At 47.1% G+C, this 15,227-nt stretch overlaps 3 protein-coding genes across 4 annotated transcripts in view; 1 reads left to right on the forward strand and 2 right to left on the reverse strand.

Moving 5' to 3' along the window:
- Nucleotides 1-2,947: 2,947 nt before the first annotated feature.
- LOC149503358 (chorion class A protein L11-like) lies at nt 2,948-3,539 on the reverse strand. Its single transcript, XM_089734610.1, has 2 exons — nt 3,410-3,539; nt 2,948-3,277 (listed from the first exon to the last, which is right to left on the reverse strand). Exons 1-2 carry the CDS (start codon nt 3,458-3,460, stop codon nt 2,948-2,950), a joined length of 381 nt encoding a protein of 126 aa, XP_089590736.1. The 5' UTR covers nt 3,461-3,539.
- An 8,586-nt stretch (nt 3,540-12,125) lies between these two features.
- LOC114252165 (chorion class B protein L11-like) lies at nt 12,126-12,757 on the forward strand. Of its 2 annotated transcripts, XM_089734606.1 has the most exons (3): nt 12,126-12,176; nt 12,335-12,377; nt 12,417-12,757. In XM_089734606.1, exons 1-3 carry the CDS (start codon nt 12,126-12,128, stop codon nt 12,755-12,757), a joined length of 435 nt encoding a protein of 144 aa, XP_089590732.1. The 2 variants fall into 2 exon arrangements, with proteins under 2 accessions (XP_089590732.1, XP_028042478.2); XM_028186677.2 differs by having other exon boundaries at nt 12,335-12,757.
- Nucleotides 12,758-14,654: 1,897 nt separating this feature from the next.
- LOC149503359 (chorion class A protein L11-like) overlaps nt 14,655-15,227 on the reverse strand; it is a 128,788-nt gene continuing 128,215 nt past the window's right edge. Inside the window, exon 3 of the mRNA XM_089734702.1 lies at nt 14,655-15,111. Within this exon, the coding sequence (XP_089590828.1) occupies nt 14,782-15,111 (330 nt within the window). The 3' untranslated portion in view covers nt 14,655-14,781. The remainder of the gene's footprint in view (nt 15,112-15,227) is intronic.

Genomic DNA, 15,227 nt, shown 5'->3' on the forward strand with positions numbered 1-15,227 from the left:
TTACTTACTGTCATTGTGGTTTAAAGGATAAGATGCCCGGGATACTCACATCAGACGATGCGACCACGCCGGTGCTCGAATATAAATTAGTATCCACATTGAACAACAGTTATAATAATTTAAAGTGGTAAATTACTAGGCTGCACTAAAAGTATCGAGAATGGAATATTTCTATTGTTCCTGTCATATTAAAATCTTTTTAATTGATAACTCCTTGGTTTTAAAAATCGAATACCATTTATTTATTTAAAAAAAGATTCTCGGTCTTGTCACGAGGTTTTGTCAAACTTGTTTAGTCGTTGAGAAAATGGAATTGACTCGAGAAAATTCAAAAGCGATGATTTCTTATGACTTTCGAAGTGGTTTAACACTTTTACACAACTTTAGACATTAGCATGAGTCAAATACAAATAATCTTGCATGAACAATTAGGTGTAAAAAAGTTGTTTTCCCGATGGATACCGCATTCGCTCTGTGAAGAGCAAAAAGCGGCTCGCGTGACTTGGTGCATCAGAACTCTCGAAAGATGCCACGCAGGATCCTCAAATGCTGTATACAACATTGTATCAGGTGATGAATCCTGGATATACGCGTACGAACCCGAAACAAAAAACCAGTCACGAGTTTGGGTGTTCGAAAATGAGTTAAAGCCAACAAAAATTGTTCGTTCACGGAGTGTTGCAAAAAAAATGGTGGCCACGTTTGTCTCCAAAACCGGCCATGTTACGACTATTCCTCTTGAGGGATAAAGAACGGTTAATGCAGAATGGTATGCTAGCATTTGTTTGCCACAGGTCGTTTCTGAACTCCGTAAAGAGAACTGCAACCGCCGCATCATCCTCCATCACGACAATGCGAGTTCTCACACCGCGCACAAAACAAAAGAGTTTTTAGAGCAAGAAAACATAGAATTATCAGACCATCCGCCGTACAGCCCCGACCTAAGCCCTAATGATTTCTATACTTTCCCTAAAATAAAGAATAAATTGCGTTGACAGAGATTTTCATCACCTGAAGAAGCTGTGAACGCCTACAAAACGGCCATTTTGGAGACCCAACTTCCGAATGGAATGATTGGTTCAACGATTGGTTCCATCGTATGGAAAAATGTGTCAAATTTCGCGGAGAATACTTCGAAAAGCAATAAATACATTTTTAAATAGTAATGTTGTGTCACTTCGTGAATTCCCGAAATTTTCAGTGCCGCCCTCGTAAAAAGAGTAATTGAACATAAATCCGAAAATTTTAGTATTATTTTATGTCTGACTTTTTGAACTACTAAACAGTATAATATGAGCTTTGTTGAATTAAAATCGAATGAAATCAAAGAAGGTTTACCATTCCATATATTCTCAGATGTTGTTGCAACAAATAATAATAGTGAGATAGTAGTCCTGTTTATTACTTTTATTGCATGCAGCAGTTTTTGTTAGTATATTCCTATCACTTAATCTCTTTGGCGGTAAATTTAGTAATGTCTCAGATTATATACCTTTTATTAGCGGTTTCAAACAAGAATTTATAACAGCACATCTTGGGGGAACGCGAAGAGTGTATTTGGGTGAATTGTTCTATTTTGTTAATTTAGTATTTCGTCAAATTTGTTAGCATTTATGGAAGTGCACAAATGACAGAAAACTAAACCAGGCCGCTGCACGCGACTTCTTGGGTTTTTTCAAAAACACCACTAAGTTTCAGTAAAAAAAAAACACCGCCTTACTGATCATTTATTTTATCTGATCTCATCTCGCTTCATTTATTTTTCCCAATTGATTGTCAAATAAGTCATAGTGATTGAAGATTTTCGTGAAAACGAAACTGGCAACAATAGAGTCGCACAAAGCCAATAGCCATGCTTAAAAAACGAAGAAGAAGAAGCTCATTAATCTTCTGCGGTATCGTAACTAGATGGCGCTATCGCTATAGTTCGCTTATCAATTGCTAAGTTATCGCACGTGATTAAAAAATCTATTAACCTAATTCAATTTTGATGGATTGTGAAAGAAAAAATTCTATTACTTTAAGGAGAAACAAAAGGTAAACACCCAACGAAACAACTTACACATTCACACTAAGACAGCCAGTCACCGTGGGGGAATAAGAACAAGAAATAGAACAAGAAAGGGATAAGAACAAGAAACTAATAGAATTAGCTATTGAAAACAATATAGTCAATTCAAAAAAATAACTTCCAATAGATGGACATGAATATCGCCAGATGGTCTGTACAGAAAGGACACAGACTGCACCTTAACGGTCAGACCCAATTTTTTGACGACTGCGACACCATCACAAATCTCAATTTTAATAGCAACCGTAGAATGCTTAGAACATATCTGAACACATCATCAGCTTTAAAACCAAGCCGGCCTTTCAAAGCGATAACAATGATAATACAAAATAAAGAAAGAATAACTACTTAGCTACGATAAAATAGAATCTCAACTCTGTGACAGAATCATCTCTAAAACATTTAAGAACGGAACAGAAATATGATACAATGCAAGAAATACTAACAGCATGACCAAATCCAATATTGAAGGCGAATCAAACATTAAGAGAAAAATACCAGAAAAATCCATCGAACTCCTAGAAAAAATATCAAAATTAATCAGTACAACAAATAAAACAAAAATAATCAGAAATGAAATAGAAATTTTAATAGCGGTCAAAAAAATGGAAACTTTGACCTCAAATGGGGAAGTGATTTTCACGTTCTGGCAGCTATAGGTTAAGTACTAATACGGAAGTACGGCCTACAAGACAGGTCATGAGTCCATCTGCCCGTGAACAGGAAATACACTGTGCCTTGAGTAATGAATGACCAATGATTTTACAAACTACGGAAAATCGGAAAATAATAGACAAAGTTTTGATGCCAAACGAACTGCTTATTACTTTGATCAGGTTATTTGGATTTCAAGCTTTTGTTATTGATTTCTTCTCATTAATAACCACCCCATCCGCAGCCGCAAGTGGGGGCGCAACGTCCGCAGATAGAGACGCAGCCGCCAGCGCAGGCGGGACCTCCGAACTCGACACCACCGATGATGGGCACGCGGCCGCCGACAGCGGTGACACCACCGACGGGCAGCACACCGGCGACACCCACATTACCGACGCCCTCGCCGCCATAGCTACCGTAACCACCGCCGTATCCGCCATAGCCATATCCACCGCCGTATCCACCCAAGCCGTAGCCAAGTCCGTAGCCGCCCAGGCCGCCTCCACAGCCGCAGCCTCCCAGATCTCTACCCAGGCACTGTCCATACACATTCTGAGATAGTTACACAGATTAAAACTTTGAAAATAATTGCATAACTACTACATCAAATAACACCGAGAAAGCTACAGAGGACATTTCGTTATGTAAAATTTACTTTCAATAGAAAATAAATGAAATACTTACTTGGATCAGGCAAGCCTGAACGCAGAGGAGGAGGAAAGCGAAGGTGGACATGTTGCAATGTATTCAGACACTTGATCTAGAATGTTTCCAACTACAGAACATCCACCTTATATAGCAGCCGAGGGTCGTGGTCACCTTAGGACAGTCTTTCTCAAAGTGGGCGATAACGCCCCCTGGGGGGCGTTTGAAACCTAGAGGGGGGCGTTAAGGGGCCGAGGAAAAAATGGGGGGCGTTGATGTGGGTTAGGGGGGCGCTGTAAAATTTGTAATTTCATTTACTTAATTTACCCATTACCGTCCAATGTCAAATAGTATAGTAAGCCTAAACAGCTCACTTATTGTAAACATTGTTTACTATTTTATTTCTATATAATAATAGGTTGGGGAAAAAGTTTCTTCGCATTTTTTAAGAACATTCACAACATTTTTTAATATAGTTTATTCGCATTTAAGTAAAGTATGTCGGTACCATTTTGTTCGATAACTTTTTGCCATCTTGTAGGTAGGGACATGATCCTATTGCTATAGAAAATTTGGGGCTTCTGATCAAAATACCGCGACAATTGGTTTTGGCAGTCCTCTCGTGATGTTAACCTGACACTGCCTAAAGAATTCTGAAGAGACCGAAACAGGTAGAAATCTGAAGGTGCAAGGTAACACCTCCCAGCCTAGCTCTCTTAATTTTTGCTGAGTGGCTAAAGATGTGTGAGGTCTAGCGTTATCGTGATGAAAAACCACACCCCTGCTGTTGATTAATTCCGGCCGCTTTCTCTCAACTTCTTGCTTTAATCTCATCAGTTGTTCGCAGTAGAGTTCAGAATCGATGGTCCTGCCTGGTGGTAACAGCTCATAATGTATAATGCCCTTCCAATCCCACCACACACACAGCATCACCTTGTTGCGAGTTATCCCGGGTTTTGCCAGAGTTGGGCACTGAAGCGCCTGAACAAGGTGCTTGCGGTGGAGGCGGCCACAGTGGCCGCGTGGGCGCCGATGCCCGCGCGTCTAGTGGACGTGGAGTTGGAGGCCGAATGGTTCCGGAGTACGATGCGTCGCGTCTGCGATGCTGCGATGCCCCGGGTCAGCGGTCGCGCTCCGCGTGGCGGTGCGTATTGGTGGACGCCCGAGATCGCGCTCCTCCGAGAGGAGTGCGTGCGGGCGCGCCGCCGAAGCGCCCGCCACCGCCGCCGCCGCCTTCGCGATGCGGACTTCGCGGAGGTGGCGACCCGCCTGCATGCCGACTGCCGTCAGAAGCAGGAGGCACTGCGGCGGGCCTTCGGCGAGGCCAAGTCTCAGAGCATGAAGACGCTCCTGGAGACGCTTGACCAAGATCCTTGGGGGCGCCCGTACCAAACGGTCCGCAAGAAATTGCGGCCGTGGGCGCTCCCGGTGACGGAACGTCTCCAGCCTCAGCAGCTGCGGGAGATTGTCTCCGGGCTGTTCCCGCGGATGGAGAGGGGCTTCGAGCCCCCTTCCATGGGCGCGCCACCACGCAGTAGCGTGAGCGGTGATGCCCCTGCTGAGGTGATCCCTCCGAGAATCTCGGAGGAGGAGGTTCGTGCGCCCGTGTCGAGGATGCGGAGGAAGGACGCGGCCCCCGGCCCTGACGGTGTTCACGGCCGGGTCTGGGATTTGGCCTTCGGTGCCCTTGGGGACCGACTCGTGCGGCTCTATGAAGCCTGCCTCGAGTCGGGACGGTTTCCGAAGCAGTGGAAGACGGGCAGACTTGTTCTGCTAAGGAAGGAGGGACGCCCCGCGGACTCACCTGCGGGATATCGTCCCATCGTGCTGCTGGACGAGGCGGGAAAATTGCTCGAGCGGGTGGTGGCCGCCCGCATCGTCCAGCATCTGACGGGGGTGGGTCCCCATCTGTCAGCGGAGCAGTTCGGATTCAGGGAGGGCCGCTCGACCATAGACGCGGTGATGCGCGTGCGTGCCCTCTCTGATGAGGCTGTCGGCCAGGGCGGGGTTGCACTGGCGGTGTCCCTTGACATCGCCAACGCGTTCAACACCTTGCCCTGGTCGGTGATCGCAGGGGCGCTGGAGTATCACGGCGTCCCTGCGTATCTCCGTCGGCTGATCGGGTCCTACCTCGAGGACAGGTCGGTCGTGTGCACCGGGCACGGTGGGGCGGTGCTCCGCTTCCCCATCCAGCGCGGTGTTCCACAGGGGTCGGTCCTTGGCCCTCTCTTGTGGAACATCGGCTACGACTGGGTCCTGCGTAGCGCCCTAAGTGCTCCTCTTCCGGGTTTGAGCGTAGTTTGTTACGCGGACGACACTTTGGTCGTGGCCCGGGGGAGGGACTTGCGAAAGTCTGCCCGTCTTTCCTGCGCGGGGGTGGCCTTCGTCATCGGCAGGATCCGAAGGCTGGGTCTGGAGGTGGCGCTCGATAAATCCCAGGCCCTGTTGTTTCACGGGGCCCGGAGAGCGCCGCCTCAGGGGGCCCACCTTGTGATCGGAGGCGTTCGCGTCGAGATCGAGGCGACCGGATTACGGTACCTCGGTCTCGTACTGGACGGTTGTTGGAGCTTCCGCACTCACTTTGACAGATTAGGTCCCCGATTGATGGCGGCCACCGGCTCGCTGAGTCGGCTGTTGCCGAACGTCGGGGGGCCTGACGTGGTGGTGCGCCGCCTCTACACGGGGGTGGTGCGGTCGATGGCACTGTACGGGGCACCTGTGTGGTGCCACTCCCTGACCCGCGACAACGTTGCGGCGTTGCGACGTCCGCAGCGCGCGATTGCGGTCAGGGCGGTACGTGAATACCGCACCGTCTCGTTCGAGGCGGCGTGCGTGCTAGCTGGGACGCCTCCCTGGAACCTGGAAGCGGAGGCGCTCGCTGCGGATTACGCGTGGCGATGCGATCTCCGCTCCAGGGGGGAGCCGCGTCCTGGCGCGGTGGAAGTTCGAGCGCGGAAGCTTTAATCTCAGCGTGCCGTGCTCGAGGCGTGGTCTCGCCGCCTGGCGGACCCCGCCTACGGGCGACGGACCGTCGAGGCGATCCGCCCGGTCCTCTCGGACTGGGTGAATCGCGACCGAGGACGTCTCACCTTCCGAGCGACGCAGGTGCTCACGGGACACGGCTGTTTCGGTCGCTACCTGCACCTCGTCGCCCGGAGGGAGCCGACGCCGAAGTGCCACCACTGCAGTGGCTGTAACGAGGACGCGGCGGAGCACACGCTCGCGTACTGCCCCGCTTTCGCGGAGCAGCGCCGCGTCCTCGTTGCAAAAATAGGACCGGACTTGTCGCTTCCGACCGTCGTGGCTACGATGCTCGGCAGCGACGAGTCCTGGCAGGCGATGCTCGACTTCTGCGAGTCCACCATCTCGCAGAAGGAGGCGGCGGAACGGGAGAGGGAGAGCTCTTCTTCCCTCTCGGCGCCGTGCCGCCGCCGTCGGGCCGGGGGTCGGAGGAGGGCGTTTGTCCAGCTCCAGCCCCTATGAGGAGGCAGTCTCCTCCCGGTGATGGTCACGGGGCGACCTAAGGGTGTTGAGGCTGCGCCGCACGCTATCGTCACTCTAGCGCGCTGGCACCAGGAGGACGGGACGGCGCGTCGGCGGCTGCGGACTGCGATGCGGTCCGCATTTTCGTCGTCGCTGTCGTCGCCGAACATACTGTTGAAGAGCAACCCGGTCGGCAGTGTATCGCGTTCCGACCCGGCAGGCTGGTTCTGGCCCAGCGGGGTATCCCGGAACACCAGCGGTACCGCCCGGGCGGCCTGGTAGGGCCGCCGTACCGCGGAGACTGACGTCGTTGGTCGTCGACTATCGCCTCGACGACCCGTCGGTCGGGCGTCCTCGGGGTGGCGCCGCGTGTCTGGTTGTAGTGTTGACCGCGGGAACCCCCCTACTCTGAACGGGTTCTGACCCCGGACGGAGATCGGACGTCGGGTGTAAGAGTGCAGGGGAGTCGTTTAGTGGGTGGGCCCTAAAATCCTTGGGCCCGCGATCTGCTCTCAACACCTGCAGATCGTTGAGTCTCACATACCCCGCGCGCCCCCTAGGCGCGGGGACCTCGTAGGAGGTTCGGCCCCCGGCCCGAAAAAAAAAAAAAAAAAAAAAGAGTTTTGCCAGAGTCTGTGAAGCCTAACCGGCCTTTGACTACAACCTTTCTCGTACGTTCTTGTCGTACGTGATCCACTTTTCATCACTAGTTATTAGCTTCTTCAAAAATGGTTCGGTTTCATTACGTCGTAATAAACAATCACAAATGAGTACATGGTTCATTACGTTTCTTTCAGTGAGCTTTTTTGTGTACCAGTTTTTTTCAAATGCGCCATAACTATTTTGTGGTCAATTCCCAGTTCTTCAGTTACGTCGCAACTACTGATATGCCGATCTTGCCCCACTTTTTCAAAAATGGCATCGATTTTATCCGTAATAGGGCGACCAGAGCGATGTGCACCTTTGACATCAAAATTTTCGGATTGAAAACGCTTAAACCAAATTTGTGCTACTCTCACAGACACTGCACTAGGTCCATAAACATCGCAATATTTTTTCACGGCTGGCGTTGCTTTTTTACCTTTTTTGTAGTAAAATTTTAAAATGTATCGAATATCTTCATTAGATTCACTCATCTTGACAGTACGAAAAATAAGTAAAATCACACATCTTCCTAATTTTAATTTGGAATTATCTTCTTTCGAACTTAAACTTTTAATGATACCAAAACCAGCCAGATACAAAAAGTATAGCCAAGGAGATTTTATTACAAGTTCATACATTTTTAAGCTATTGCATAGCTTTTATCGCGGGCCTTGAGCGCGGCGACCGAATCATGAAATTCCGTAACGAAAAAAACCTAACATCCCTCACTCCGCCTACCATGTAGCTCGCGTTCAACACATTCACACGTTGCGCTTGTGTAGTATTTGTGAATAAGCGCGTGGCGTGACGTCACACTGCATGCGCATCATGAAAAGTCTGCCCATCTCTCTCTCGCTCTTTAGCTTATGAGTATGAAGGGGACAGTTAAGGTTTTGCCTTTATTAAGGTTTAATATAGCGTGGTCTTGTTTTATTATTGTTTTAATATTAAATTATCATTGTCTAATTATAATGTCATAAGTTGATAAAAAAGCTATGCAATAGCTATACCGCCGCAGTTCCCGAGTGCCACACGTTTTTTTTTTTTTGTCAAGAGGAAATCGCCGGACTTCCGCCCTTCACTGGGGATGGAGGGCGGGGCATGTCGGAGTCGAACCGACTAAAACCTCTTGTCGCTCAACAACCAGCATCTAAACCTCGCATGAGACAGAGCTCATGAAAAGGCAAACGAGGGAAAGTGAAGCGTTTAGTGCGGAGCACATCTCTCCCATCACCCTCCCCCTCGGGACGCCGGACTGGTGGTCGTCGGCGCCACGACCACCAGCCCTCTCGGTCGGCATGCTGTCCGAAGCCCGCCTAGATGGCGCCGGTTAGAATGGTCTATCCTACGGAATACCCCGCTGGGTCAGAACCAGCGTGGGTTAAGGATAGCCGGCCTTCCATCACCCGGATGCTCATGCGTAAAACGTGTGCAGATCAGCTTGCACATCGTCTTCTTAGGCCCCCTTCGCCGGTCCCCAGGCCGACATGTGAGGGAGATCCGAAACACTCAGAGGTCCAAATTGGCTTGGGCGAGATTCGCCTCCCTGGACCCCGCTCGATGGCGGCGGGCCTGTGCATCTCTCACGCGCCCCGCCGCCTCCTTTAGCGAGATGGTGCACTCGCAGAAGTCGAGCATCGCCTTTCACGACTCGTTGTCACCGAGCATCGATGCCAGAACAGTCGTTTCCTATTTTTGCGACGAGGATACGCCGCCGCCCCTCCCATGCGGGGTAGGCGACGAGCGTATGCTCTGCCGTGTCCAAGTCGCAACCACAATGGTGGCACTCTGCCGTCGGCTCGGCTCCGATCCGATGCAGGAACTCACTGAAGCAACCATGCCCAGTGAGTACCTGCACGAGCCGGAAAGTGAGGCGTCCTCTGTCACGATTTACCCAATTCACAAGAACCGGGCGAATCGCCTCGACGGTCCTACGACCAGCCGAAGGATCGACCAGCCGCCTGGACCATGACTCCAGCACGGACCGCCGAGATTGGGCCCTCCGCGCTCTGACCACACCGGGGCTGGGACGCGCCACGCCCCGGGCATGAAGGTTAGCCCGCCACTGATAGTCAGCGGTGGGCGCCTCCACCTCCAGGACCCAAGGCGGCGTCCCAGCCAGTACACACACCGACTCGAAAGAGATGGTGCGATAACCACGGATGATCCTGACCGCGATGGTGCGTTGCGGCCGTTGCAGCAACTTCGCTACCCCCAAGGCCAGTGACTGGCCCCACGCGGGCGCCTCGTATAAGGCGCGTCACCTGGTCAGGCCTCCCGATGTTGGGAAGAAGCCGGCTTAACACGCCGGCCACCCCCAACAAACGAGGGACCATGTTCTGAAAGTGAACACGGAAAGTCCAACGACTGTCCAGATACTTCAACTGCACCCCGACCCGATACGGACGCCTCCAACCACGATATGGGCATCGACAGGTGGCACTCTCCGCGGCCTGTGGAACCACATGGCCTCGGTTTTACTGAGTGTCACGTCGAGGCCTAATTTCCTGATTTTGCCGATGACATGCGCCACCCCAGCGGTGGCAAAACGAGCAAACTCAGCAAAACTCCCCCCGGGACATGACCAGCGTGTCGTCTACGTAACAGATTAGGCTTAGGCCCGGGAGGAGGGCACCTCTCAGTACCCAGTCATACCCGATATTCCACAAAAGGGGGCCGAGCACCGACCCCTGTGGAACACCGCGCACGACCGGGAACCTGTGCACGATCCCACCGTGCTCAGTACACGTGACCGATCTGTCCTCCAAGTAGGAAGCCACCAGTCGGCGAAGGTAGGGGGGCACTCCGTGTCTTACCAGGGGCATTTTTTTTAATAAAAGAACACTTATTGCGTCATAAATATTATTATGCTGTCGCGACACTTTTTGTAAATAATAATGTTTTTTACAAAGTCGTAGTACATTATTTTATTCTATCATCAATAGTTTTCGTAGGGCACGCGACGTAAATAATATTTTAGGTAAATTTTTTTTTACACCTTGGGTTATTGGAGTTTTAGTAAGGATACCTAATTTTTTTCAAAAAAGAATATAGCCTATGTCACTCGGGAATAGTGAAGCTTCCAAATAGTGAAACAATTTTTCAAATCGGCTTAGTAGTTTCGGAGCCTATTTAATACAAACAAACAAATCTTTCCTCTTTATAATATTAGTATAGATATTAATTATTACAAACGCTGACTTAGGCGGCGGTTTTTATTTGAACCAGTTCTACATTATAAACTAAAATTCTATGAAAAATTACCCATATTTATCTATAATACGAAATTATATTAATTTATTTTTCGTAGTTTCCTTCCTTCTTGCGTCGATAATCCTCAGTGCTGAGGGTCGTGACCTCCTTTAATAACTTTCTCCTGCATCATCTTGCGCCATTCCTGCCTGTCCTCGGCTGTGTTGATAGCAACGTAGATTAAGGTATTGAGAGTGGAGCGTATTTGGTCCGACCAGCGAATTGGATTTCTGCCACTGTGCCTTCTCCCGCATACCTTGCCTGCTATCAGCAGCTTTTTCATATTGTCACCTCTCTTTCTGGCGATATGTCCAAAGATCTCGAAACTCCTCCGCGCGCATGTAGTGCGGAGGTGCATTGGAATCTTGAGCTCGGTAAGAATGGATTCGTTGGTTCTGTGTTCTGTCCAACGAATCCCGAGCATTTTCCTCCAGCACCACATCTCAAACGCGTCGATACGTTGGCGGTCGGCTTTCTTGAGGATCCAAGTCTCTGCGCCGTAGAGAAAAATGCCACCCAAACTAGGTCCATTTGGGACATAGCTCTCTTTGCCATACTGATTCGCCTTCTGAGGTCCTTTTCGGAGGATCCATTACTGGCTATGACGGAGCCCAGATAAATGAAATCCTCTACAACTTCCAGGTTTAGCTTATTCGTAGTTTAATAAGTTATTATTGTTAGTAGTATTATTTACTAGTCGAAATATAAATTTTTAATTATCTTATGATGAGAATCTTATATTAATGAGAAAGATATTCAACAAAAATAGTTTCGTTCTAATAAATTAGCATAGTAATAGTACAGTGAACTAGCAATTTATTTTGGTAATTCTGAATTTAAACAAACATATTGATGAGAAGAATTCATTTTTACTTTGCAAATTTGTAAATACAGGCTCTGTAGCAATGTACGGACATATAATATATTGAAGAAACAATAATAGCATCTACAAATATATATGTACTACGTGGTACTACATTTACTAAAATTAATACAACATTTATTAATTAAATTAATGAAATTGTGGTTTTAAAGTTTTAGGGGTGTATAAAAAATGGGGGGCGCTGAAAAATTATTGATTTTCAAAGGGGGCGGTAAAAGAAATAAGTTTGATAATCACTGCCTTAGGATAACAGAATTTCATAATGAAAAGTTGTGAAACTAGAGTAATCTTTACTGTGTTCAAGTATTTTTAGTTTATTTCAAAATTACACGAAAATCACTATTGATTCAGAAGGTTACAATTTGGAAATCCTCAAAAGTCACGTCAACAATTCATTATGATAAATTCTACGAGAGCGATAAGGGAAATAGTTGTGTATAAAAGCTGAAGTAGCTCAAGTGAACTCATTCTGAAGTCATTCAGTGAAACAACATGGCCGCTAAACTCATTCTCTTCGTCTGCGCCACCGCCCTCGTGGCACAGGTACGTCTTTACAATTAAAACTTACATTTAATGTAAATTGCATTCTAATATTAAAAACTCCATAGAGCAAACAACTGCTCGCTTTGCCGATATTTCGAATAAGTAGGTACCTAATTATAATATTAATATAATATTGAATTACTTCACATTGTTCACAGTCCGTTTTGGGCATCGGTTGTGGTTGCGGTTGGGGAGGTCGTGGCTACGGCGGTCTGGGCTATGATGGTTTGGGCTATGGAGGTCTGGGCTACGGGGGTCTTGGAGGTGGATGCGGTCGTGGTTTCAGCGGTGGTGGTCTCCCTGTAGCTACTGCCTCTGCTGCTCCCACTGGTCTGGGTGTAGCTTCCGAGAACAGGTATGAGGGTACCGTCGGTGTCTGCGGCAACCTGCCGTTCCTTGGTACTGCTGATGTCGCTGGCGAGTTCCCCACCGCCGGTATTGGTGAAATCCTCTACGGCTGCGGAAGCGGTGCCGTTGGTATTACCCGCGAGGGTGGACTCGGCTATGGAGCTGGTTATGGGGGCGGCTACGGTCTCGGCTATGGAGGCTACGGCGGATGCGGATGTGGCTGCGGCTACTGAACTAATTGTCAACACGACGCTTGTCCTTTTATAATCTGAACACTCAAAATATATTTCACTCCAGCATCTAATTGTGTTTCAGTGTAATAATTTTGCTCCGTGGCGATATGATACAGAGATAGAATATTACTTACTGTCATCGTGGTTTAAAGGATAAGATGCCCGGGATACTCGCATCAGACGATGCGACCACGCCGGTGCTCGAATATAAATTAGTATCCACATTGAACAACAGTTATAATAATTTAAAGTGGTAAATTAAAAAGAGTAATTGAACATAAATCCGAAAATTTTAGAATTATTTTATGTCTGACTTTTTGAACTACTAAACAGTATAATATGAGCTTTGTTGAATTAAAATCGAATGAAATCAAAGAAGGTTTACCATTCCATATATTCTCAGATGTTGTTGCAACAAATAATAATAGTGAGATAGTAGTCCTGTTTATTACTTTTATTGCATGCAGCAGTTTTTGTTACCATATTCCTTTCACTTAATCTCTTTGGCGGTAAATTTAGTAATGTCTCAGATTATATACCTTTTATTAGCGGTTTCAAACAAGAATTTATAACAGCACATCTTGGGGGAACGCAAAGAGTGTATTTGGGTGAATTGTTCTATTTTGTTACTTTAGTATTTCGTCAAATTTGTTAGCATTTATGGAAGTGCACAAATGACAGAAAACTAAACCAGGCCGCTGCACGGGGCTTCTCGGGTTTGACCAAAAACTCCACTCAAGTTTCAGTAAAAAAAACACCTCCTTACTGATTATTTATATTATCTGATCTCATCTTGCTTCATTTATTTTTCCCAATTGATTGTCAAATAAGTCATAGTGATTGAAGATTTTCGTGAAAACGAAACTGGCAACAATAGAGTCGCACTAAGCCCAATAGCCATGCTTAAAAAACGAAGAAGAAGAAGCTCATTAATCTTCTGCAGTATCGTAACTAGATGGCGCTATCGCTATAGTTCGATTATTAATTGCTAAGTTATCGCACGTGATTTAAAAATCTATTAACCTAATTCAATTTTGATGTATTGTGAAAGAAAAAATTCTATCATTTTAAGGAGAAACAAAAGGTAAACACCCAACGAAACAACTTACACATTCACACTAAGACAGCCAGTCACCGTGGGGGAATAAGACCAAGAAATAGAACAAGAAACGGATAAGAATAAGAAACTATTAGAATTAGCTATTGAAAACAATATAGTCAATTCAAAAAAATAACTTCCAATAGATGGACATGAATATCGCCAGATGGTCGGTACAGAAACGACACAGACTGCACCTTAACGGTCAGACCCAATTTTTTGACAACTGCGACACCATCACAAATCTCAATTTTAATAGCTACCGTAGAATGATATGTGAATACATCATCAGCTTTAAAACCAAGCCGGCCCTTCAAAGCTATAGCAATAATAATACAAAATAACGAAAGAATAACTGCTTAGCTACTATAAAATAGAATCTCAACTCTGTGACAGAATCATCTCTAAAACATTCAAGAACGCAACAAAAATATAATACGATGCAAGAAATACTAACAGCATGGCCAAATCCAATATTCAAGGCGAATCAAACATTAAGAGAAAAATACCAGAAAAATCCATTGAACTCCTAGAAAAAATATCAAAATTAATCAGTACAACAAATAAAACAAAAACATGATTGTTTTTATTGTTTTATTGATTGTGTTTGTTTCTCTGTTGAGATGAAATAGGAATTTTAATAGCGGTCAAAAAATGGAAACTTTGACCTCAAATGGGGTAGTGATTTTCACGTTCTGGCGGCTATAGGTTAAGTACTAATACGGAAGTACGGCCTATAAGACAGGTCATGAGTCCGTCTGCCCGTGAATAGGAAATACACTGTGCCTTGAGTAATGAATGACCAATGATTGTACAAACTACGGAAATTCGGAAAATAATAGACAAAGTTTTGATGCCAAGCGAACTGTTTATTACTTTGATCAGGTTATTTGGATTTCAAGCTTTTGTCATTGATTTCTTCTCATTAATAACCACCCCATCCGCAGCCGCAAGTGGGGGCGCAATGTCCGCAGATAGAGACGCAGCCGCCAGCGCAGGCGGGACCTCCGAACTCGACACCACCGATGATGGGGACGCGTCCGCCGACAGCGGTGACACCACCGACGGGCAGCACACCGGCGACACCCACATTACCGACGCCCTCGCCGCCATAGCTACCGTAACCACCACCGTATCCGCCATAGCCATATCCGCCGCCATATCCACCCAAGCCGTAGCCGAGTCCGTAGCCGCCCAGGCCGCCTCCACAGCCGCAGCCTCCCAGTCCACTACCCAGCCACTGTCCGTACACGTTCTAAAATATTTACATAGAATAATATTTTGGTGAAAAATCAAATAAAGTGTCTATACTAGATCTCGAATTTTACACACGTCCTAAAACAGTCACACAGATTAAACATTTGAAAAGAA

Source organism: Bombyx mandarina, chromosome 02 (genome assembly GCF_030267445.1).
Source record: "Bombyx mandarina strain Sakado chromosome 02, ASM3026744v2".
NCBI classification, from domain to species: domain Eukaryota; kingdom Metazoa; phylum Arthropoda; class Insecta; order Lepidoptera; family Bombycidae; genus Bombyx; species Bombyx mandarina.